The sequence below is a fragment of the Rhinichthys klamathensis genome, unplaced genomic scaffold (assembly GCF_029890125.1).
Source record: "Rhinichthys klamathensis goyatoka isolate OS25496 unplaced genomic scaffold, OSU_Roscu_1.1 h1tg000269l_1, whole genome shotgun sequence".
Classification (NCBI taxonomy): Eukaryota; Metazoa; Chordata; class Actinopteri; order Cypriniformes; family Leuciscidae; genus Rhinichthys; species Rhinichthys klamathensis.
The window spans coordinates 844,093-871,196 of record NW_026606789.1 but is presented as its reverse complement, the minus strand read 5'-3'; the positions used below and the strand labels follow the sequence as shown (position 1 = coordinate 871,196).

Genomic DNA, 27,104 nt, shown 5'->3' with positions numbered 1-27,104 from the left:
TTGCTGCTTCAGTTATATCATATCTTGTGATTTACATGACTAGTATTACATGAACTGACGTATTTTCATTATTAAGGCCACATGAATTGTCAAGTGAAATTGTTGGATCCGGTTATTAATAGAAAAGCCAAAACAAAAAGTGAAGGCAGACATGCCCTTTATCTCAATAAGTAACCCAATTAAAATGTAAATTAATTATACCAGAATGGCCAAATCTTATTGTTTTATGAGACGCTGGGACAATGCGCGGTCCCGCTTGGTCAGACAGGCGGCGGCGCGCATAGTTGGAGCACGCGGTACGAGCGAACAGGCGCGCGCGCGCGTCTCTGTCGTTAACCGAAAAAGGAGAAACGATTGTGCTCGATTGAACTACCACGAACGTCGCAGCGACGGACGTTGCTTTGTAAATTATGTAAAATAAAGATATGTATCACGCTATACACCCGTGAATACGTTAACGTTATTCACCGGCGGAAATGTGTGCTAATAATCTCGCGGAAAAGAACAACAATATCTGTTTTTAACAGATGATGTGTCCAGGAAGATTTGCAGGATTTAACGACGCCGCTCAAACAAGAGAACCAAACGCTCGTATAAGAAAAGGAGTACGTTAAACACCGGCAACGTTACACGACAAATTACGCTTATATCCAACGAGATGATGACGAGCTGTTGAGTGTTTGACAGATACATTGGAGAAAGCGAGACCTTTCGACGACCTGTTTCAGTTGTAATAACGACAGAGAATGCAGCACACCGGTGAGTACCGTTGACTATTATGTTAACGTTAAATAATCACCAGCTTCTGATATTCGAAGGACCACTATTTGCAGATATAAATTGTAAAATAAAAATGCATCTTTATTCTTTAGGTGCTGTATGTGTCTTTCAGACATAAAAATCCCAGGCAAACATAGCTTAGATGCTAACACAACGCGGTGGTGCTGAAATAGATATTGGCAATGGGCGAGACGAGCAATATTGCCGCCTGAACGGTAAAAAATAAAGATGTTTCCATCTTTTCTTGGTCTGCTTTTCACTTCTGGTTCCACATAGGTTTCTGCTCTTGATCGCGTCTTTTAATTTCTTTATCCGTATTTGACTTGCTAACTGAGTGACAGTAAATGAAGACTGAATGTGCAGCTAAGACAGGCGTTTGCTCTCTATCTTTCTGCATTATGTCATATTCTGCTCTTAACAGAATCACTTATGCTTATTATCAATTTAACGACTAATGGTGGTTGATTTAGCAAGTTACAACCTAATAGCACACATTTGTGTATTTTTTTTTATGGCTGCCATATCCTCTGTTGCTATGTGTTTTCAACTCAAAGCGTTGGCCACTGTTGCTCAGTGTAGTGTCTCATAGATGGTCCCTGTGTTGTCTACCTTATCTTTCTTCTAAAATACAAGCGTCATTTTGTAGTAGTAAGATTTTGAGTCAATGACAGATAAGTATGTCTGAGGTTATGAAAACTAGAAATTAGTTTAAAGTGCTAACGTTACGTTCTTTGAAAATGGTTCGTACGAGTTCCTAAAGATGTTTTTGAGTTGTCAAGTGGTGCAAAAAATGTATCATACATTTAAAATGGGTTTACTTGGGTTGGCCTGATGTGACCTGCCTTTTCATATAGTCACAATGTGTTTTTTTCTTTTTTATTTATGACCATGAAAGACAGTAATCCGGGTCTGTGTACTACTATGTTTTATGGTTTTCTTCTCACATGACACATGGTTTCCTGCATGTTGGTTACTCCATGCTAACTTTGGTTTGATTAGTAGAAGTTTTTCAAATATTAATATTTTTAAACGTAACTGCTTTAATGTTGTAAGAAATAATAAAAAGAATACAATAATATAACATTACATTTATTTTTTGAGTGACTTTATAGATCTAGACAAAAAAAAACATCACTTAGCCTAATTGATCCATATACCATGTATTGCTATATAAAGAACTTAGCATAAAAGCATTTTTACGAATGAAAAAAGTCTCTTGCTCACTCCGGCTGAATTTATTTGATCAAAATACAATAAAATTGTAAAATATTATCAACAGTGACTTATCAACAGTTGTGCTGCTTAATACTTTTGTGGAAACCATGATAAAAAAAAAATGTCATGGCTTCTTTGGTGAATAGAGTTCATCCTTGTTTATCATCTGTTTATCCCCCCACATATATATTATACTACATTATATTATATTCATTTGTGTAAGCCTCCTAACACAGGTTTGTTCATTTAATTGTAGGGTCTAGGGGAATCTTTTGTAATGTCTTTACTGTACCTTTCGATAAATTTCATGTGCCCTTACTGAGTAAAAGTAATTCTTTAAAAAAAAATCTTACTGACCCAACCCTAACTTGTATGCAGCTTTGTGTATTTGTGCAATCTATGCTGATGGGGACAAAGCAGTGATTAGTGTAAAAGTGATGTTAAAAATCCCTCAACTTCATTGGTAATCTGCCCCGTATTGTATGAAAGGATAAAACAACAGAGAGCTTATTTTAGTCATAAACCTCAAAAGCACAGTAGTAGCCACTTATTATTTGTAATCCACATCATGGCAAGCTTCGATTAAACGGTCTCACCTGGATTATATCATAGACTGAACAAAGAGAAGGTAGTATTAGGCAGTATAGTCTCTCTTTTCTGGTTCACTGTGTACCCTATACCTTCTGTGACCACAGTGACACTCACTTTCACATGCTTGACCTAGATTGGACAAAAGTGTTTGTTTTGTGGTGTTCTTGGTGTTACTTAATGGGATGAGGACAAACTTTATGCCTTCAACTCCAGCTGTCACTTTGCTGTAATTTACACCTTTGAATTTTACAAGCACCAGATTTCATTTAGGACCATTTGTCTTGACGCTGTGCTGGGTCCTCTTGGCCATAGCTTATTTTACTTTAAAAAGAGCGTTTTGTCATTTTAAGTCAGATTTAGCAAGATTCTGAGTTTACAGCCATTATTATTGTGAATCATAACACAATCTCTTTTTCCTAGAAATAGACTGTGTTTGAGGAATGAGTATTGATGTGACTGGTTAAAAAGAAATCAATTGTGACAGCAAATTATCCAGCCTACTTGCATCAGCGCCTGAAGCAAATGCAGATCCACAATCTCCAATCATACATTTGATGATTTTTGCCTCTAGTGTCATTCAGAATAATATGACAAAGAAAATATGACCATAGACCTTTCTTACTGCAAACTGACCTTTTCATCTCAGCTTGAATGGGCACTTAACTCGGTTGCAAACTAAGCTGTAAATTATGTAGATACCTCAGTAATCCAAGACAGACAGCAAATGTCGGACGTTCCAGTTTAAAATGACTTTTTGTTGTTGTTATTGCACTTCCTGACATATTAAATCTAAAAAGAAATAGTTTTGAAAATCCAAAAATGAAAATTCTGATCATTTACTCTCATATGTAGTTACAAACCTGCATGATTTTCTTCTGCAAAAAAACACACACACACACAAAACAGCAAGACATTTTCTAAATTATATTCTTTCTAATGTGTACCACAGAAGAAAAGCAGCATACATGCAGACATGAAGATAATCAATTTTCGTTTTTGGGTAAGTGGTACCTTACCATGTAATAAAAACAAATAAACACTAAATATGATGTCAGTTTAAAGTTTTATATATATATATATATGTATGTGTGTGTGTGTGTTTTAATTAAGATTGTGTTAATATAACTAAATTTGAATAATTCTAATATTCTAATTCTATTATTGGAGCCCCCCTGGAAGTTTGCTGAAACCCCTAGTGGGCCCCAGCTCCCTGATTGGTATCCTCTGCTTTAGGAGGCAGAAAAACTGGAGCGGAGTTATGATTATGTCTGTGCATTCATTGTCAACACAGAAAGGCTCTACTTACTTTGCACAATTTATTTACAATTGAAATATAGCTGACACTTATTCCATTCCATTTTATTTATTGCTTTTGCTGATATCATCATCATACTCATATTCTGCTCCACACCTCTTCAACTCCCACATGCCCAAACTTCAGTTGGTTTTCTTGTGGTGGAATTTTGTCTATTGTCACTGCTGTCACTCACACTCAAACTAGCACATATTTTATCACGGGGAAATCTCCCCAACTCTTTGTGTGTGTGTGTGTGTGTGTGTGTGTGTGACACCCCCCCCCCCCTTCCTTTATATCCCTCCCTTGTTCTCATTCACACACATTTTTCCCACCCATTTCAACCCAACCCCCCTTATCTGACTCCCCCTCGACTGGCTGTCTAAAAACTTGATGTCCTCTCTTCCTACCCACAATCCTTTCCTGTCCCCCCCTTTTTCATCTAGCTTCATCATAGCTCAACCCCCCAAACCTTTCTGTCTGCCCCCTCCCTAAACACATACACAGATACACACACGCTACGTTCCCTGGCTCCCTCTTTGTCTGCCTCAGTAAATCAGCAGAGCCTGCTCAGTTCCAGGGGATTAATGTGTGTATGCCGGTGAAGAGAGCATTGAAAAAACTGGGAGAGGCAGAGAGAGCTTGATTTTTTTGTGTAGCGCCTGTTGTGTTTGGAGTTTCAGAGCACTGTGGGAGCGGACAACGTGGCGTGTGTGAGAGAGAGAGTGCTTTAACAACACAGTGCACTGATTAGCTGTATCTTTGTTGAGGAAGAGCTTGGGAACGGCATGATAAAGTGTTTTCAGAGTCATTTAAGAAGATCCTGTCCAATGTGAGCTGCAGTTGATGCACTCAGAATTTTAAACCCACCTAGAGAAAGCGTTTGCACATTTCAAAGAGGATTAAATCACAGGCACAGATATTAAAATTAGCGATACATCTGGGTGAGGTTGGACGCCGTATGTCATGATTAGTCCCACATGCTCCACTGACAGATGAGAATGTAGAATAACAGAGCTAATATACCAAACTAAACATCTTCAGAGTTGACTGGGCTTGTCATATTCCGATTTTCCCCAAAGCATTGTATGCTAAATTACACAGGCAAGTTAAGGCTACTCTGAGGTTCTGCCTCCAAATGTGTTGTGCATGTATATATGCAATGCTCAATAAAAGCTAAAATATGCAGCACTGATCCGCCTCAGACCCTACTAGTGACAGAAGCGGTTCTGGTTGTGCTTTGGTTCTGTGTAAATTAAGTGCAGAATCAGTGCAGCCTTAAAGGTGCAGTAAGCAATTTCTGAAAAACACTTTTGAAAGTGGATCAGACCTATCACCACAACACACTTGTAGCCAATCAGCAGTAGCAGTTGTGGCCTAATGGTTAGAGAGTCCGACTTGTTACCCGAAGGTCGTGAATTTGAGTCTCAGTACCGTCAGGAAATGTAGGTGGGGGAGTGAATGAACGGCGCTCTCTTCCACTCTCATTACCCACAACTGAGGTGCCCTTGAGCAAGGCACCTAAACCCCAATCGTGAATAGCAGCAAACATACTCTACTATTTCGTTCTTCCTTGTTGTTCGTTCATCATCTTCTCTTTATTTTTCGCGAAGCTTTATTTTGCTTCGCTTTTGCTATGATAGACACATCCACACTTGCATTGTGTGTTCATGCATTTGGGGTGGAGCAATGAAGGGAGGGTCGTGTTTGTTTGGGTTGATTTCAAATATCAAGTGTTCAATAATGATTCTCAGAAATCGCTTACTGCACCTTTAAAATGTTTCCATTGTTTTGGAATATGAATTTTATTTATAGCTAGTGATGCACTGAAATTCTGGACACACTGGACACCGAAAACAAAAAATAAATTGTTTAGTGATTATACACTACTGTTCAAAAGTTTGGGATCAGTAAGATAAAAAAAAAAATTTTTTAGCAAGGATGAATTAAATTGTTTAAAGTGACAGTAAAGACATTTGTAATGTTACAAAAGATTTCTATTTCAAATAAATTGAATTGTTCTTATGAACTTTCTATTCATCAAAGAATACTGAAAAAAAAACATATCGCTGTTTCCACAAAATATTAAGCAGCACAATTGTTTTCAAGATTGATAATAATAAGAAATTATAAATAATATAAATTATCCTTGACACTGAAGACTGGAGTAATGATGCTGAAATTTACTACCATAACATTTATGCTCTACTTTTAAAATATTGAATATTATATATACACTCACCGGCCACTTTATTAGGTACCCCATGCTAGTAACGGGTTGGACCCCCTTTTGCCTTCAGAACTGCCTCAATTCTTCGTGGCATAGATTCAACAAGGTGCTGGAAGTATTCCTCAGGGAGTTTGGTCCATATTGACATGATGGCATCACACAGTTGCCGCAGATTTGTCGGCTGCACATCCATGATGCGAATCTCCCGTTCCACCACATCCCAAAGATGCTCTATTGGGTTGAGATCTGGTGACTGTGGAGGCCATTTTAGTACAGTGAACTCATTGTCATGTTCAAGAAACCAATTTGAAATGATTAGAGCTTTGTGACATGGTGGAAGTAGCCATCAGAGGATGGGTACATGGTGGCCATAAAGGGATGGACATGGTCAGAAACAATGCTCAGGTAGGCCGTGGCATTTAAACGATGCCCAATTGGCACTAAGGGGCCTAAAGTGTGCCAGGAAAACATCCCGCACACCATTACACCACCACCACCAGCCTGCACAGTGGTAACAAGGCATGATGGTTCCATGTTCTCATTCTGTTTACGCCAAATTCTGACTCTAACATCTGAATGTCTCAACAGAAATCGAGACTCATCAGACCAGGCAACATTTTTCCAGTCTTCAACTGTTCAATTTTGGTGAGCTCTTGCAAATTGTAGCCTCTTTTTCCTATTTGTAGTGGAGATGAGTGGTACCCGGTGGAGTCTTCTGCTGTTGTAGCCCATCCGCCTCAAGGTTGTGCGTGTTGTGGCTTCACAAATGCTTTGCTGCATACCTCGGTTGTAACGAGTGGTTATTTCAGTCACTGTTGCCCTTCTATCAGCTCGAACCAGTCTGGCCATTCTCCTCTGACCTCTGGCATCAACAAGGCATTTCCGCCCACAGAACTGCCGCTCACTGGATGTTTTTTCTTTTTCGGACCATTCTCTGTAAACCCTAGAGATGGTTGTGCGTGAAAATCCCAGTAGATTAGCAGTTTCTGAAATACTCAGACCAGCCCTTCTGGCACCAACAATCATGCCACGTTCAAAGTCACTCAAATCAACTTTCTTCCCCATACTGATGCTCGGTTTGAACTGCAGGAGATTGTCTTGACCATGTCTACATGCCTAAATGCACTGAGTTGCCGCCATCTGATTGGCTGCTTAGAAATTAAGTGTTAACGAGCAGTTGGACAGGTGTACCTAATAAAGTGGCCGGTGAGTGTATATATATATATATATATATATATATATATATATATATATACTCATATTTTACCCTACAAAATGCTCGAGAATCCTTGCCAGTATTCAAATTTTTTTTCCCAAAGTTTCAGTGACCAAAACTTTGGTGCATTTCCACTCGGTTGGTACTTTTTGAAATAACGTCGTCAATTGACTTTTCAGATGTAGTCATTGTTAAATCCGCTCCTGTCTGCTGTTGTTTAAAACAATTTGAAAGTGGAACTTTGTAATAAATTGAGAAAATCGACTGTTCGAATGTAGGCTACGTATATAACTCTCTTAAACAGGACTGACAACCATATTCTGCTGTGGGAATACAGTCATAGATGCAATGAAGGAATATCTGATTGTGACATGATCCGAATCCTCTGTGTCAGAAATGAGTTTGGGAGGGGACTGGAAGTGAGAGATTGTGAGTGATGTGTTTGATGTACGTTTGTGACGTTCTGTAATCACTCTGTCCGGTGTGTGGTTTTTATGGGAACTCCTTGCCCTGAGGACACAGGCAAATAAGCTTGTGTTTAAAGCAGCACTTCCTCCTCTCATGGGTTGTTGTTGATATCTTTTTACATCCAAACAGTCATAGAGACCCACATATAGATAATATATAGATAGAGAGAGATAGATTAGTTTTTTAAAAAAATGTGATGTAATTCGAGACTTTTTGTTAATCAAGTGAATCATAACCATCACAGATACAAAACTTTTCAGTTATTTCCTGACATGCCATTCATGTCATGATCATTGTAAGAATGCAGCCAGTTTATGGAGTTGCCGATGTCAACTAGTACAACTAGTCTAATGTGAACCAGCCTGCTTGCTTACACCTCTTGTGCTATCCCTTTGTATTTTTTAAGTTCGCATTTGTGTGTGTGGGGGAGAAGGACAGACAGAGTTTTTACTTCAATTTGCATTTTACTTTAATCTTAGCAGCAGTTGTTTTTTCAATAAACCAGAGTTGCCTGCTAAACTTGCATTTCAAGATATTTTCCTCATGAAATCTATAAGCACAAAAACAAAATGTAAAGAGAGCTTTCAGTGATTGTTCTTCCAAAAACAGAATTAAGCTACTTTAAAGACAACAAGGCACGTCCGAATCCAATGATCGTGCAACTTCCTCTTTCCTGAGATACCTTCATCTGATCAACTTTTGAAGGCAGCATAGATGTATCCTTCGCCTGTGATATCCCACAATCCTGTGCGTTCCATTCCGTGACATTTGAACAAGAAATAAATATGGTGTCTGAAAGTTGCGGTTGGTGGTCAGTTTGTGGGTAAAAGTATGTTTTTGGACAACTTTTTCCACATTTGATGCCATTTCTAGCAAGAAATTATTGCAGTAATTAAATATTCGCTTAGTTATGACTTATCACCAAAGCTCTGTTGATTATTAAACCACTATGCTGCCTCAGAAGTCCGAAATGGGTTTTGTGAGGTACCTTCGTGTGCCAATGCTGCCTGCAAAGTCATTGCCTGTGAAAGGACAGCAAGTCAACAAGTCAACTGCTTAAGCTTTCGGTTGCAGCCGTAGTTTTGTACAACATTGTGTAATTTGCTTTCACTTGCTCAAAGCACAACAGAAATTTCCTGCTATTTCACCTTTACTTCCATAACAACCGGAATAAATAGTTAACCTTTGGTTTCCCAGTTTTATTTTCTGAGAGAAAGCAAGGAACATCTTTTTCCACCTCTGAATTAGTCATGTTATTATTAGCATGTTGCCTGTAGCAATCTAACCTGATGGATGTGGCCTGCCAGAAGACAGATGAGCATGACAAGAGGAGAGCTGAAGATAATGATGTCACCAGAGAGAAAAAGAAGGAGACTGAGTTTGTGATAGGAGGCAGAAGTTGGTTTTATGGGTCACAAAGATCATTGAATCTTGTGAAAGGCAGTGTCAGGTGTTGCTCTGTATGAATGCATCTGGAGAACACTACTAGAGGAACAATGAAAATCCACTCACTGTAAACATGAGAAGCTGTAATGCTCCCCATGTGGACCAATACTGCTGACTACAATTAATATGGTTTTACTGCATATGGTCCCTTAGCGATGATCTGTGATGGTCACTCATGTTCATTCTGTATCTGCTCTGCCTCTGAATTATTTAACCCTAAAGGTCCTTTATGCCATCATTCATTATTAATCAATCACAATCCGCTGTGTTCCTTTAGTTTTTTAATGGCTAATATTTGTTGGCACTTTTTAGATTTGTTATGCACCAGGAACTCCTCATGATTCTGGACAGCTTAACTGGATTAGTCATTTACTTTCCTGATTGTTTGAGGGCTCTTGTTTAGAATATAGCTGGACTACTAATCATTTTAATGGATTTATTAATTCACACAAGTTATTCTAAGTGCCCTTGGCAATTATGCACATTTGAATAGTTTTTAGTGACAGTTTGTGAACGGACACAATAGCCGGTGTTGCTGTAAAATGCAGGCCCAGTGCTACTGTAAACAGTCCTACTCTCTTGTAATGATGTATGTTCCTGGTCTTAATTGTACCAAAAATTAAATATAAAAATATTTTTATTTTATTTAGCCTAATGCTTTAGTAAGTTTATGTATGCATTTAGAACTAAGAAGCTTGTTAAATCGAGCATTTCCACTGCAGTTTATAATCAAGGTTATTGATGAAAGAACTTTGCTTAAGAAGCTATTTTAAAAACATCCTTTGTATTGAAAATAAATATACAATATACCATTACCATTCAAAAGTTTGAGGGCAGTAAGATTTGTTTTTGTTTGTTTTAAATAAAGCATTTAATTGTTCAAAAGGAACAGTGAAGACATTTATAATGTTACAAAATATTTCTATTTCAAATAAATGCTGTTTTTTAACTTTCTATTCATAAAAAGAATCCTGAAAAAAAACGGTTTACACAAAAATATTAAGCAGCACAACTGTTTTCAAAATTGGTAATAAGAAATGTTTCTTGAGCAGCGAATCAGCATATTAGAATAATTTCTGAAGAATCATGTGACACTGAAGAATGGCTGCTGAAAATGGTATGTATGTACAGTGCTTAGCATAAGTGAACACACCCATGCTAAAGATGACTTAATTAAAAAGAGGAATAAAAAATCATATTTTGGAAATTGATCTTAATGCCTTAATTAAAAAAAATGAGGAAAAAAACAACCTTTAAGGTCACCAATTTTCTTTGTGAATGAATAATCTATCGTAAATAAATAAATAATCTTCCTTAAAATACAGGGGGCATAAGTCAGGACACCCCTATGTTAAATTCCCATAGAGGCATGCAGATTTTGTATCTTATTAGGCCAGTGATTTCATGGATCCAGGATACTGTGCATCCTGATAAAGTTCCCTTGGCCTTTGGAATTAAAATAGCCCCACATCATCACATACCCTTCACCATACCTAGAGATTGGCATGGTTTTATGAACTTTTTCAGGATGCATAGTATCCTGGATCCATGAAATAACTGGCCTTTAAAAATAAAAATCTGCATTTATTCCTCTTTTTAGTCAACTTTAGCATGGGTGTATTCACATGCTAAGCACTGTATGTAGGCTAGCCCACTAGGAGGTGACGTTTATAACATAGCATTGTGTTAGCATCACTAACAAATAACTGGCTAACGCAAACATTGAATGGAAAACGTTAGCCGGTTTTACTGCAACAATGCCAGCTGCCGCTCAAACACAATGATAACGCTGTTTCAGGCTGAAGATCAGAAGTTTTAAAGTTTGTATATGATGTTAATATTACTTGAAACTCACCTTGAATTCTTTAAAAAGATCAGGGTGCCTGTCTTTTAGGTGTTTCGCCAAATGTGAGGTGTTACCTCCCTTGATTTGAAATGCATGATGGCATCGTTTGCATACTGGCTTAAGAACATCAATAATGATGCTGTGGTCATCACCCTCGAATGCCATATTCCATATTCGACTCTTAGCACCTTTCTTGCCAACGAGTTGGGGCGTCGCCGCCATCTTCCACGTGTAGTTCTTCTGTGTGCTTGTAGCCGTTCTAATGTTCTTATGACATCCTTATTCACGATATCAAATATAGAGACTTTTAAATAAAATAAGATTTAAAAAAAATTGTAGTGTATGATATAATGAAAAACGTGTCCCTTTCTGTGACATTGTGTGATGGTTGTTAAATGCTCATACTTGAGCCAAATACTCAATAATGAATGTGTTTTTCTTCCTTAGGATACACCTGAAAATCCCCCCTCACTCAATGAAGGTAATTTATCTGTGAATCAGTCACCTGAGCCAGCCAGAAGAAACTCTATGTAGGAAATGGAGATAAGGAAAGTACACATCAAAAACTGAATTAACCTGCACGGATATACTAACAAAACAAGCACCCTCTGATACTCCTGTGAACTCAAGGGAACGTGGAAGATAAGAGCTGCAGAAAAGAGTGAGTAATTCTTGTCGCTGACAGCTGGCAAGACTGGAAGGACGACTGAGAAACTTCATAAGAGTGGTGAGAGGGTGATCACTGAGTGAGAGAGACGGGGACTGACAGAGAGCCAGAGTGCAGGAGGGGGCGGAGGAGGAGTGGGAAAGGTCAATCGCCATGGCTACGGACCCAGGAGAGCCCACTGCCACAGAGGAATCCTCTGGAGAGAAACCTGATGGAGAGAGGGAGGAGGAGGAGAATGACCAGGGGAACAGGGCTGCCCGTGAGAGAGAGAGGATGCACAGCATGCCGTCTGACTTCCCCTCCTCCCAGACCCAGGAAAAGAGAGCGTGGTGCGCAGGAGGAGGAGGAGGTGGAGTGGAGGACGGTAAAGAAATGGATGCACCGGTCAGACCTCTGACCTTCACCGTGCCCTCGTCCCCAGCAGCCCACGAACCGTCCAGGAAACGGGAGAACAAGCGTTTTTTCCGAAAGAGCGTGGAGATATGTGAAGAGGATGATGAGGTGGAAGTAACCCCCGATGCCCCTCACAGCGCCCCTCACCTCGAGTTTTGTGCCTCCGACTCTGTTTTCACCAGCGGAGCCCAACAGTTACCCGCGAGTGCCTCGGCTGCTTTGTGTGAGGATGGCACTCATGGCACACAAGATCTTGATAAGACCGGCCTTTCGGCGACCACTCTAAAGGGGAAGGAAAGAGATAGAGAACAGGAAGAAGAGGCTGAGATGAAGGCTGTTGCCACTTCGCCCAGTGGCCGCTTTCTAAAATTTGACATCGAGCTTGGCAGAGGAGCGTTCAAAACTGTTTACAAGGGTCTGGACACAGAAACCTGGGTGGAAGTTGCCTGGTGTGAACTGCAGGTGAGTCTTGTTTACCCACAAATGAATTATGGTTACCGTATTAATACAACTATTGCACTTTAGTAGCAAAGGTTTTGACATTTCATTGCAATATGGTGGGCCGATAGCAGCGTTTAGTATTGGTTACTTTTTTTGGACAGGAATTTGAGTTGTATCATGTTTTTCAGTCTAAGTGCTTTAGCCCTACTTGAATTAGGATGCTGTTACTCAGGAGTTTTCCAAGCTTGTTGGTGAAATCTTAGCCTCTTGTGCTTCTCTCTTCAGGCTGTTACAGTTGAGTGCTGTGAGAACAGTAGGAAACAAAAAAAAAAGAGTTTCAAAGTCAGAGCTCAATAGCTTTATAGATTACACAGAGACTATCCGTGGGAGAGAAGGGTCAGGCCTACTCATGGTGCAATGAACTGGACAAACAACAAGGCTCAAAGAAGCTCTCTTGTTGTGAAGTGGATTCTATTTGACTTTGCCTCTATGCTGAACCTATTGTTGCCCACTACATGTTGTATTTTCCCAGAAAAGTCGTCATTGAATAATTGGTTTTGTGACAGGGACCCAACTGTTTTATGATGCAGTTGTCAACAGAGGGGCACGCATAAGTAGATGCCGGCTGCGGACCGCATTGCTCTTGTATCACAACAGTATAACATACAATAGCTTAGCCAGCATGCCATTAGAAATATTTTCGTGCCACGTGTCCTTTATTATCCTCTCGTGAAGCAAAGTCTTTCAGCGCATGCAAAACCACCAGCTGAGAGGAAAGCCTGCTGCATTTCAGCACTAAGATGGCACTCGGTACAATAATAATTAGCCAATAAGGTCCATTTGAGGAGGTTAATATCAGCTATATAAGAGGCTTAGTGAATCAGATTATTGATTAAAAGGTTGAAGTGGCATGTAAATCATGGGTCTGATCAAGGGAGATTATTTAGAGAATTACCATTGGTACCACCTTATTCAAATTTCTCAGTGGACCAAGGCTATGATTAATATTCATCCTCAACTTCTCAGTGTGCCGAAGGAAGTAGTTTTCTACATATTTATTTTCAGGACATTTTAGTCTTGAATTTTTCATTATTCATGAAGACCCAAGTGCATTGATCATTTTTACCAGCTCAATTTGCCGTTCATAAACCAACCATGCAATTTATTATCCCCAAAAACATTAACTCTGGCAAGAAATTGCTGCATCATTGGATAGCTACTAGCTAGTGTTGTTATTGGCCTACATCATGTCTTTGTTTATCATGACAGATAGATAGACTGGATAGATGTCCCTTCTGATGTGTCAATTTGTTGTCAGTAGCAAAACAAAAACGGATGTACTTTTATGATGATTCTACTAATGTGTACTCAAAAAGTTAATAGGGTGATTTAGTTTTTTAAATGGTAGAGAGATGAAGTGGTTGCTGTAAGCAGTTAATTTTCCAGGATGTTATCAACGTTTTAAACAAACAACAGAAAAACAAGCAAAGGGTACCATGGTGGAATACAGATCTCTGATAATCTGACAGTAAAAGAGGAATAATGAAAAATGGCAAAGCAGGCACTGAATGAGCAATCTGATATTTTTTTCTCAGTTCTCCCTTTATCATGTGTGGTTTGTTTGGTTGCTTTGTGTTGAAAGGTTGGGAGTCATGTGTTTGGCTTGGAGCTAATCCCACACACACTAAAGGGCCAATTCACTAAACAGTCGCACCATTTTAGTTTGTGATATATCATCATGTGTTTGCTTATCTGATATAGCCTAGTGTTAAAACAATGTGGACAACATGTGCAAATAAACAGTTCATAATGTGTTAAACAGTCCATCCTTCCTTAAATTTCCTCTTTATTCTTATGTCAGCCTGGTACTTGACATGACAAAAACATAAGACTGTGGTACAAGATACAGTGATTGTAATATTATTCACTTTAATTTTTACAGTATGAATTGTGTTGTAATCGGTTGACTGAGATTGAGTAGATGAATCCATGTTTGGAAGGCATTCTGTCAAGCCTCTGTGACCCCCAACAGTCCACACTGCTGCTTGGAGATTAATGTGATGCGCAACTAAACTATCCAACTCTTAGACAGATTCCTGATGTGAGCTGTTTGAACAATGTGGTTATTGCCGTTTCGCGAAAATCTTGGACAAGGAACAATGAAAAACCCAGAATTACCCCTATTCCACCAAAGCATTTTGAGAGCCGATTCGGAGCCGGTGCCGGCACCAACTCTTTGCTGGACTAGAACCGTTCTTTTACCACGTCATGCTTACGTCGGGCGCTGGGGGCGGGGTTATTGTGACCAACAACACGACGGGAATGGGAAAGCTAAGACATATGGTGACGTACACAGTGACGTAACGACGTCGTTCGCTGGGCTCTCTAGTCAGTGGAAAAACAAACGGGTTCGCAAGTTGAACCAACTTTGAACCAGCACCAGTTCCGAAGCAGTTCATTTTTGGTGGAAACGAGGTAAATGAGATGATGTGCTCTGTATAAGAAACTGTATGTGTGATGATTGTGCTATTGTGTGTTTTCTTGTAAGGAGGAGTACTGTGTTTTATCCAATAAGTCCTTTGCAATTATTTACATTCACACCACACATTGTAACTTCAAGGGAATTTGAAGTTAAAAATCATGTCTTACAGTATGCACTGTATGTACAGTATGCATTATGTGAGTTGAGTTCAAGTTTACAATGCACCACTGTACTATATCACAGTAGGTGTGTCTTTTGCTTTGAGTCATTTATAATGTACGCTATATTGTTAAAACACAAAGTTCTTTGTGTTCACTTTATTTCCTCATTAAGATAATTCCAAAAACTATTGTTGACTGCCGGTTACAGAGAGGAAGAGATGTATCCATGTGTTTGATGGTGTTTAAACTTTTCCAAGGTAGGCTTATGTAGCTAGCAGAAGTGTTTATGAATTTATAGCTATAATAATTTTCAGCTATTATTGGCAGTTTAAAACCTAGTTTTTGTTTTGTTTGTATGAAAAACTTCAGTTTTTCTTTTTATGGAAAGTAAACCAAGTAAAAATCTGAACCACTGGACTGACCAAACCAGCTGAAAAAAGTCCTTTCTGTTGAGCCCTTATATGTATGTCATTCTACCTTGTGCAATATTTCTTTACAAATATTTGCTCCTATCATACATTACTGATGCTTCTAAGTGACATAACATAAGCAGAGAAGTCTACTGAATTGGCAATCAGAATTATTTGTATGACAATTAATCATCAGCCAAACCTCCATAGTGACAGCCGTATTGTCAAGAACAAGTCTATACTGTGTATAATACAATTAAAAGTGCTGAAGGAGTGTGAGAGAAGGACTGGGTGAAGGATGAGCCAAATAGAAGATTAACATGGCATCAGTCCCAGAGAGAAGCTGAGTGTATATATAGGCTATATATATATATATGCAGAGGGGCACAAACAAGTTGATTTAATGCACTTACAATGAATCATACGAACATAAGGCTCTATCATACCTTTGGCCTTTCATGTGAGTGCAGTTGCACTCATTTTTCAAAGCTTCAGTTATAATTACAATTGACCCTAAAGACGAAAGTAAAAATAAAATTGAGTTGTCTTACATGAGAAAGAGTTCTGTTGTACTGAATATTAGTGGCCTTGAGGCACAGGTAGCCTTGCAGATATTCAGTACAACAGCAGGATTTCCTCTCACCACTCAAATCTTTCTGTAATCACTCTGGGTTTTCCATTTCTCTCTCCCCTGAGAGAAACCCTGCTCTGAGCTATCCTGGAGCGAAAGAAAACATGCACACTCTGTCTTTCATAAAACCAGTTCCTCACCACATGCAAAATTAAAAAAATCAGCTTTAATTTCAGTTAAAGGGTTAGTTCACCCCAAAATGAAAATTCTGTCAGTAATTACTCACCCTCATGTTGTTCCAACCCCGTAAGACTTTCGTTCATCTTCGGAACACAAATTAAGATATTTTTTATTTAATCTGAGAGCTGGATCACTCCTCCATAGGCTTCTTAAGGGATCGAAACTTGCCGGCCCAGAAAAGTTAAAGACATCGTTAAAATAGTCCAAGCAGGGCCTGAATTTCGTTTTGGAAAATTGGGGGGGGGGGGGGAATCCCCCCTTAGATGATTCTCATGGGGGGGATTTTTTTTGTTTGAGGGGGAGAAAGGGGGGGCATTTTTTCCAAACAAAATTATTACATTTATCTTGCCTAAATGTTTGCGCTCATTGCATTTTTACAATGGGGTAATATTGTTGTTAAGAATTTACACATCACAAGGAAGCTTGATTTAAATTGTTTAATTAAATTGAAAAAAGTAGCACAAATAAATACAATAGAATAAAGATACAAATAAAGACAATTAAAGAGAAGTTTTTGAATAGGTCTAACACCAGTATTCATATACAGATACTGAATAAAGTAATCAAATGGAAAATAACACTGGGTAGTATTTTAGTCCTGAATAAATTAAATACATAGGCTATTAATCCTGATTCCTTTAACTTAAAGCCATCTTTTGTTGTTTTGACAACAAAATTAATGACAGACACATATGGCTTCTGTCACTTTAAGAGCTAGTGCACGGATCCTGTGTTCATTATACTGGCATACGTTTTATGCTTATTAAAGACAAAACCGACTATATTTAGAGTATAGCCTACTCACAAAGACCGAAATTGACAATTTTGCGTGTTAAAGCAATATAATCCGCGAAAAATAGTTACTGGCCAGCTGTTTTTGAGGCGGATTTTCTATGAATGTGCGCATAGAAAATAATCTCAGAGAGCGCATAGAAAATAATCTCAGAGAGCGCGCGAGCACAGATTAGTTTAAAATCGCTTGAATGTTTAAACTGGTAAGACTTAAAAAGACTTCAGTCACGATGCACTGCTGGCCCGATTGTGCAAGTGAATATTCCGTCATGTCCCGACCTTACAGTCTATGGTCCCGACTCCAAAACGTGAGTGTGTATTATCGCCGCAGCGCTTGATGCCTGCCTTGCGCAACACATTATGAGAAGAGATAGAAGACGCGCGGCACCGCTGAACACTCACGCTGTTTGTGAAATTCGGTCTGGAAGATAGTTGTTAAAAGAATGATTTTATTTTATTATCTGTGTGGATTACGATTGCGGGAATTTCCCGCATTATAAATGGGAGACCTGCGGGAATGATTAGAATTATGCGCAATACCCGCAATCCCGCGCCGAAATTCGAGCCCTGAGTCCAAGTGACTACAGTGGCTCAATCTTAAGTTTATCAAGCGACAAGAATACTTTTTGTGCGCAAAAAACAAACACTTTATTCAACTATTAGCCTAATTTATTTCTCTGTGGGCCTCGAGATAGTTCACGTAGTGATACTGCGCAAAGCTTCTGTACGTCACACGTAGGCTCACTATTGGCCAACTCTGGTCATGTGTGTGATGCGTGTGACGTACAACACAGAAGCGCTGCGCAGTTACACTACGCGAAATCTCGAGGCCCATAGAAAAGGAAATAAATAGTTGAATTTTTGTTTGTTTTTTGCGCACAAAGTATTCTCGTCGCTTGAAAAACTTAAGATTGAGCCACTGTAGTCACTTGGACTATTTTAACGATGTCTTTAACTTTTCTGGGCCGGCAAGTTTTGATCCCTTAAGAAGCCTATGGAGGAGTGATCCAGCTCTCAGATTTAATCAAAAATATCTTAATTTGTGTTCCGAAGATGAACGAAAGTCTTACGGGGTTGGAACAACATGAGGGTGAGTAATTACTGACAGAATTTTCATTTTGGGGTGAACTAACCCTTTAAGCACAAAACTGATGATAAGCAAAATTGCTTTCTTGGGTATTCATTCACATTATGAATTCTGATGAAACAATCCTTAATATTGATCTATCATTAATAACTTGAGTCTGGGGTTTGGCCTTCCTTTGAATAACCTGTTCATGTCAGCTGAGGTGAGGCCTGGTTTGCTTTCACTTTTAATTCTGAGTTTGTATGAGATTCGTCCCTGTTTCTTACAATCATTTTACTATGATATAAGGACAAGGACAGCTTAGGTTATTTCAGAACAGTGCTACTCTCTACGACCTCACTGAGTCCAAACAGATTTGTACTGGGTGCCAGTAAGAGCAGTAGTGATGGTTAGAAGGCATGTTGTTCTGTCATTTCGGTGACAATTTTGTTCTCTATTAAATGGCCTGAATCCAGATAAACTTGGACAAGTGTATAACCCTGTAATGTAAATTTGGCTAATTTTGCTGCTAAATAAGGCGAGCAGAGCTGGCTAGACGGATATTCTTCCACAGCATCCAGGTTGTTTGTTGAAGATGGTTCTGTCTGGCCTGCATATCCTTTAATGACACCTTACCTTTAAAAGCTAAAAGTCTGTTATATCATCAGCGCAAGAGCAAATGTGAACTTATGCTGTTTACAGCATTATCACTTATATGCAACTTATCTGATATTTATTCATGTCATTAGCTAATCAAGACCTAATTTTCTTCATTGAAAAGCCCCATCAGAACCTCATCCCACACACTCGTATATTAAACATTTGCAGTCGATTGTAAGAAAGGTGCAGGGTTTAAGAGGATTAAATGATCTGAGTGAGAAGTCTGTCTGAGTTGACATTTTTAGTTATGATATGCAGTTTTACGTATTCAGTAAGACATTATTTATGGTTATTAAGACATTGTCCTCACCGGGACCATTCGCTGTTCCCAACAGTGAGTTTTCAGTGTTTACTAGTGGGCACATTTGGTCCTAACCTAACCCCACACACAAATGTCTACACACACTGAAATGGAAGGGACTGTTGAGTTAAAGGGATACTCCACCCAAAAATGAAAATTATGTCATCACGATTGGAACCAAACAGTTGTTTGGCACCATTGACTTCCATAGTAGAAAAAAAATACTATGGCAGTCAATGGTGCACCACAACTGTTTGGTTCCAATCGTTCTTCAAAATATCTTCCTTTGTGTTCAGCAGAAGAAAGAAACTCATACAGGTTTGCAACAACTTGAGGGTGAGTAAATGATGACAGAATTTTCATTTTTGGGTGGAGTATCCCTTTAAGGATAAGCTATATTAAAATACTTGAAAGAGTGGGAAATAGATGTTCATATTTCAGTTCCTCCCTTTGTTCTGTCCCATATAAAGCTCTTAGTAAATATTTACTAAGTTCTTTGTCAATTTATTGTCTTTAGGTGTATCTTTGTTCATTTAGGCCTATTACTTTGTGTAAATCCCCACACAACTAAAGATTTATTATTATGCTCTCTTCTCCTCTATACTGGCACGTGAACTACAGTGTTGTGTGCCTTGTTATGCGTGTGTATGTATGTGTGTGTGTGTGGGGCGTACAGTGTTGGAGGGATGTTCTATCTGACCGTGTGATTGAGTATACAGGGTGATCCAGGGAGTTAATTACAGTGGGTGCCTGTCAGGCCTGAACAAAAAGCCTGCACAGACAGCACAACTCACGCAGAAACGCAACTGGCTGAATGTAAGCAGCCCAGACCAGTCTGCCCTAGCTCAGCTCCTGCCACAACAAAACTCTCCAGACCATAGAAAAATGGTTTGATTTAGACATTTTACAAAGAGTAAAAATAGACGACCAGTCCAGCACTAGCTGAAACACTAATCAGTTATAAAACAATATAATCGTATTCATATATATACTGCTACTGATATGGAAGGGATTCAGCTCTTCTGTAGTTTTTACTTCAGTCTAGATGTGGGCCTTATGTCATGCGCTCTGGAAGCGGTGGTCACAAAATGAAATGACAAGACCTAAGTGATTTTAATTATATTTTTTGTAGTATCATGTGAATCATGTTATTTTAGCCAGACAGTTGGCCAAAAGGTCCATAATGAAGATGCATACTTTAAGTCAGAAATAAAAGCTTTTTCGCAAAACTAAATCGTATTCTCTCTGTCCCAGTCTAAACTCGGAGTATTTAATTCAGAGTAATGTACCGTGAGTGCAGCAGAACTTTTCACCCCATCAGTTGTTGTCAAATTTAGTGTCAGGCATGCAGTGACATAATGTGGCTCTGAGTAAAAGAGAAACTGAGGCAATGACTCTGTGTGAACATCTTCCTTCTGATGGCAGAGCTCTGAACCCTCTATTAAACATAGAGACCAACCCACTGGCGTTTTGCCCCGTCTGTGCAAAAGGTCAGTGTCCTCAATGTTCAGTAGGATCACATTCAGACTTATGGTGTGTGTTCAGTGAGGGTGAGAATCTTTTGGCACCTCACAATCCAATCCGATTCTAAAATGATTATTTATCTACATTTTAGTTAATGAGTTTACTGACTGCTTCAAAGGATGCATTTTAAAATTATTTTATAAATTATAAATTATATTCATTAAATTACTTGTATAATTCTAATAATTTTTTGATTATCATTCGATTAATTGAAAAATAATCGACAGATTAATTGATCATCAAAATAATCGTTAGTTGCAGCCCTAGATACATGACTAAATTTGTTATTAGTGACACTAGCATCAGTCTGTTCAGTTTTTTCTGAAATATGTGATTATCATTCTGTATGAGTGTATTCATTTCTGTTCTAGGTATTCGACTTTTGAGGAGTTAGCCTAATATATTTGAGTAATTCTGACATGACATGCAGTTGCTCATATTATTGAATTGATTTGTTTTTAGAGGATTGCTAAAATCTAGGATAGTTAAAAATCTAAATGTTTCTGGTTGTCTTATTTTTTACTAACGCACACACATATACACTGACAGGCATGTGTCTTCATTGCAGTGCATTGAACTAGTAGTGGGTATTATGTTGCTTTTGCCATGCTGCTGAATTACAGTGAATGTGTTAGTAATATGAGCTGATCATCCACCCTCCCTTTCCTTTTCATTGAAGTTAAACCCAAAATGCGTATCGACTAGAACAATAATAAAAAGATGATAGTCATGATTGCTTTACACATCCATAGGGATCAGATAATTCAGTTAGATAAGTGAACATGGATTGCAGAGCTAATTCAATTTAAAAGCCATGATGTACGCAGTGTTGTCTAATGCATACTTTCTCTTTCTGTTTCATTAGCACAAGCGGTAGCTCAGCAAGTATTTATGCATAATGCTTTTGTGGGACTTTTTTCAGGCTGAACAGGTGACCGGTCCTGAGTGTTTCTTTTTGTGGAAAGGGTCAGGCTGGCTTAGGCTTTATGCTGTTTACGGTAGCCTGAGCGACTGCAGCCTCACCTGACAACTGAACAAACACGCTGCCAAATTGAGCAGATACATCTTCAGCATGGGAACTCAACTTGCATAATGTTTAAAGTGTGGTTGACGGGTTGCTTGACCGGTTTGTTTCTCGTTTCATTGTGTGCCATCATGTGTGTGACTGACTAATAAGCCATAGATATTGAACAACTTTTAGCAATTCAAACTCATTATCATTACCAAGCTACAGTGCAAATTTTGTGAACTCAACTTTTTGTTTTGTTTTAAGTGTAATTTAATTTCTGGTGACTTTCAACATCTCAAAATACAGTTTATTATGTGGTCAAGGTCTAGGGTTTTTTGAAATCCAAATGGTGCTGGTTCTAATCCTTTAACTGTTATTCCTTAAAAGGGAAATGTCAGCCGGACAATAGTTTGAAAGCAAAAACTGTCAATTTGGTTTTGCATGATGGGATTAATGACTTTCTTCTAGCTATTGCTGAACATAATGTTTTAATGCAAGGTCAAGACAGTGCTGTGTGAAGAGGGCAAAGGACCGGTGAAACTCAGACAGAGGCGCCCTTACGAGACAGTCTTAAGACACTAACTCAGCGTTCAGGGCTGCACGGATGCTCAGACAAACACCCGCACACACAGATACAGATGCTCTCATGTTAGCTTTCAGCCACAAAATACAGAGCTCAGCACGAATTTTCAGTGCACCACAAAACAGGAAGCATCTGTCAACACAAAGATACCTTGTTATAGCACTGGAAATAATCAGTCAAAGTTCAAGGAAATACGATGGTACTTTTAGTGATGTGTTGGTTTGTTTGTAACTGTTAGAAGCTTTATGTTGATAGTTTCTTTGGAAATAGGAAAGAGAAACCTTTTAGATCCGTATTGGGTTTTTTAATGAGACATTCTTAAACTGAAACATTTGGTCACACCAGTCTAATATATTTGGTTGCAACTTTGACTATGCCAGCACTCATTCTGTATATATGCAAGAGGTGGGGGAAAATCGATTTCCTGATGCATCGTAATGCTTTTCTAAACGATTCTGGATCGATCCTCAAATTCATCGGAATTTAAATTAATTATTAATAATTCTGGTTATTGAAAATGCTTACACAGGGCCAAACATTACAGATAAGTGCCATGCTGTGTTCTGTGCAACGCTGCAAAAATGGCACGGAACGCATATTCACAGTGGAATTTATACAATGAAAAAGTATGCTTGCACTGTACAAACAAGCATACACAGGAGCATTTACACCACAGCATCGACACAGAAAATACTACTGCAGAATCAGATTAACACTTGTTCTGTTTTTATTGTTTGATCAAAGCAGACGTGTGTGTGTATTTATTTATTTATTAAACCTTCACACAAAATTAGCAAGGAGACACCTTGACAAATATTTTGTGCCTTTACACTGTTGCTGTAGCCTGGCAAGCCAGACCTGCTACAACCAACCAGAGCAACGAACGGCTGTGGCCGAGTGAGTCCCATGTGTTTTTTCCACCAGTGAACCAGCTAGTTGGTATATTAAACTTTTGCCGTATCCGGTTGTCAAAACTCCGAACACATCTTCCTTTTTTAGGAATGACTTAAGTGACGTTCTCTTAACTCCAAGTCATCCAGAGTCGCGGCCAAAGCTGATTCGAAAGACCGCTGTTCGCCAGCAGCATCTTCTTTGTTTTCAAGCAGAGGGAAATCACCTATGGAAATCACGCGGAACCGTCACAACTCTGCCGCCATTATGTTAAGCCCGCCCACCAACTCTATACACGATCTGATTGTCCTGACCAAAGTTTGGTTTTTCCAGCCCGAATGCCAACAGAGAGTTGCTAGACCACACTTTGCTGCAAAATAATTTTTGCTGCCGCTAAGGTGCGTCTAGATTTCTAGGCTACTGTTGCTGAAGAGTTGTTGCAGAATTGATTTAGGATCATTTTGGAATCATATAACTTTGAAATTGAAGTCTACTGCTTTTTATTGGTAGCTGAAAGCATTTTCAAATTAGCTCTTTTAAAACTTTTTAAAAAAGTAAAATCAAAAATGCAGAAGGTGAAGTTTGAGGTTGATTTAAAAAAAAATGTTTTTTTTTGAAAAGTCTCACCATTCTGCATATTTTTGATCAATAAAAATGGTAATATTGTGAAATATTATTACAATATAAAACTCCAGTCTTCAACGTCACATAATCCTTCAGAAATCATTCAAATATGCTGATTTGGTGCTCAAGAAATATTTCTTATTATTATCAATGTTGAAAACTGTTGTGCTGCTTAACTTTTTTTGGGGGTGGAAGCTTGCACTTTTTTCAGGTTTTTTGAATGAATAGAAAGTTGATGTAAAGAAAGTTCAAAAGAACAGCATTTATTTTAAATATAAATATTTGTAACATTAAATTGGTCAAAAGTGACAGTAAAGACATTTATAATGCACCTTTGCTGAATAAAAGTATGAATATCTTTACAAAAAAACTCTGACCCCAAACTTTTGAACGCTAATGTATGCAAAACATTTTGTGAATGTCTGGTGTTTAGATCATGCAGCGCTTTCGTCACTGTTCTGCGAGCCGATTGGTTGTGGGCCTACGCATTACTTACTGGCATAGAAATGAGGAAAGAAAAAAGAGGCCTCAGCTTCCACAGAATACTTCCTCAAAGTAACATCTAGGTAGTTGATGGCTTAAAGGTGCTCCAAGCGATGTCACACGTTTTTTAGGCCAAAACATTTTTTGTCACATACAGCAAACATCTCCTCACTATCCGCTAGCTGCCTGTCCCCTGAACACACTGTAAAAAAAAAACGCGGTCTCTGTAGACAGCCCAGGCTCCACAAACAGCAACAAAAACAAACTGGGGCAACCCGCTCCACGAAACAAAACAAACAGTGTTCCAGCCAATAACCGACTAGAAGGATTTGGTTGGGGTTGGTGCGCGTATACATGAAGGGGGGTGTGGAGGAGAGAGAAGCATGAAGAGGGAAGTTCGAATTATAACTCTTTAAGTTTGATATGGCCGACACACGACCAAAGACGTTCCTATGAATGAACAGATTGCAAAAATGCAAAGGAGAAGGAACACGCAAAGTCCGGAATTTACATCGGAAAAGCCTTTGAATAGGGGTGGGAGAAAAAATCGATCCATCGATGCATCGCGATTCTCTCTCCAACGATTCTGGATCGATTCTGAGAATTCCAGAATCGATTCTGAGCTTAGTTTTTAACCAGATGTGCGATGACGTTGAGTTTGCTTTAGAAACACCCGTATTCTGCTTGCTTCCAATTCCTCACACACATACACCACTCGAACCTTCCGTAAAATAATCTTTCATAAAGTTCGGAAAGGTTGAAGCGAATTACATTCACAGGCTTCATTGCACAGGACACGCTGTGAGAGACGCGCGCTTTCTTTGATGTTACACTTGAAGTGTGCTGTCTCGCCCGTCGGTATTTTCCTTACAAATGCTCTACGAAGTCATCATTTATGTGGTTTGGAATGCAGTGGACTAATATATTTAAAATATGAACCTCACTAACAGAAGGCTGCTTTCAATTTCAAATGCTGACGCGCGCTTTGTTTGTGAGACTGCTCGCGCATGCGGCTGTGCGACTCCGTGTAGTGGTTTAATGTACTTGTGCAAAATTAACGTAAACACACCCAGTTATGTCTTAAGGGATTAAACGGACAGGACACACCGCATTACTTCTTTTATTTCAAAAGAGATGCGTGCGTGAATGCAGCTTAATAGATCTCCCGCATTGACAGTCTATGATGTCATAGTAAAAAACAACAGTAAAGATGAAGAAAAATCACTCACAGTTCTTGAATGGAAAACGTTCAGATAATCTATAGGCTACTGAAAGCACTTTTTGTTTGTTGTTTGTTATATTTTTCTATGCTCCTCTTTATTATTTGTTATATTAGTTTAAAATTCTTAAAGGAGAACTCCGGCGCAAAATGAACCTTTGGTCTAATTACACATTGTTACCTAGTCAACCGTTATCTGAGATTTTTTTTCATGATTATCGAATGTAAATAGTTTTATCTCTACAAACAGTTTAGCCTATAAAGCTAGTATAACGCTAGTATATTGGGCATAGTGTAATGACAAATAAAAATCGCTTGTTAATACCACTAACAAGGCTCAAAATAGCCCCACACTAACACGGTAGCATAATGAGGGTCCCTACCTTCAAACCGAAGCATTGAGAACTTTGTCAGTGTCCAGACAGTTTAATAAGAAGATATTTTAAACATACAGTCAACTTTGCGTATACAGGCAGAAGTCAACTTTGCGTATACAGGCAGAAGCCATCTTTGAAATACAGCCTTTACCAGTCGATCTACGAACGCCGATCCAAGCCTGCTGTTCGCGCTCACCTTATCACAACTTATAGCTCGTTCGCATTCTCACCAGCCCACTTGGATCGGCGTTCGTAGATCGACTGGTAAAGGCTGTATTTCAAAGATGGCTTCTGCCTGTATACGCGAAGTTGACTGTATGTTTAAAATATCTTCTTATTAAACTGTCTTTACACTTACAAAGTTCTCAATGCTTCGGTTTGAAGGTAGGGACCCTCATTATGCTACCGTGTTAGTGTGGGGCTATTTTCAGCCTTGTTAGTGGTATTAACAAGCGATTTTTATTTGTCATTACACTATGCCCAATATACTAGCGTTATACTAGCTTTATAGGCTAAACTGTTTTTAGAGATAAAACTATTTACATTCGATAATCATGAAAACAAATCTCAGATAACGGTTGACTAGGTAACAATGTGTAATTAGACCAAAGGTTCATTTTGCGCCGGAGTTCTCCTTTAACATACAACGGTTTTAATAAAAACAAATTAATTTGTAATTATTTTTTTAAAAGTACTTAATTACTTATGTAAACTAATGAATTAATAAGAGGGGGGGGGGGGGGGGGGGTAGATAAAGAATGGTTCTGGAATCGGATCGTGAGGTGACCAAAGATTCCCACCCCTACCTTTGAAAGGTGGCGAGATCTCCGCCAAACAAATCCAGTTTGGTTTTTCTAAATGGACTTTCATGTTCGCCTAACAAACACAAGGATATAATTAGCTAGAACAATGCAGTCAGCGCTAACTTTGGTGAATACAACATATAGGTTTCTAGCAGCAAGCTATCGATCTCTATTGTAAATGATCAAGCAAACTCACAGTAGGGCGACAGTTTGTGTGAATGATTGTTTTCACCCACTGTTTGTTATGAATTTGAATGTTTATTCATAGCCTATTGACAACTTTGACTAAATTTGTTTACGACGGAGCCGTTGTTTATGCTC

The 27,104-nt window shown here is 38.8% G+C and overlaps 1 protein-coding gene across 3 annotated transcripts in view; it reads left to right on the top strand.

Moving 5' to 3' along the window:
• The first annotated feature begins 302 nt into the window (after positions 1-302).
• si:dkey-151g10.3 (serine/threonine-protein kinase WNK3) overlaps positions 303-27,104 on the top strand; it is a 54,886-nt gene continuing 28,084 nt past the window's right edge. For all 3 annotated transcript variants that reach the window (XM_056268132.1, XM_056268131.1, XM_056268130.1), the window contains exons 1-2: positions 303-759; positions 11,534-12,608. In XM_056268132.1, the coding sequence (XP_056124107.1) occupies positions 11,907-12,608 (702 nt within the window). In that variant the 5' untranslated portion in view covers positions 303-759; positions 11,534-11,906. The remainder of the gene's footprint in view (positions 760-11,533; positions 12,609-27,104) is intronic.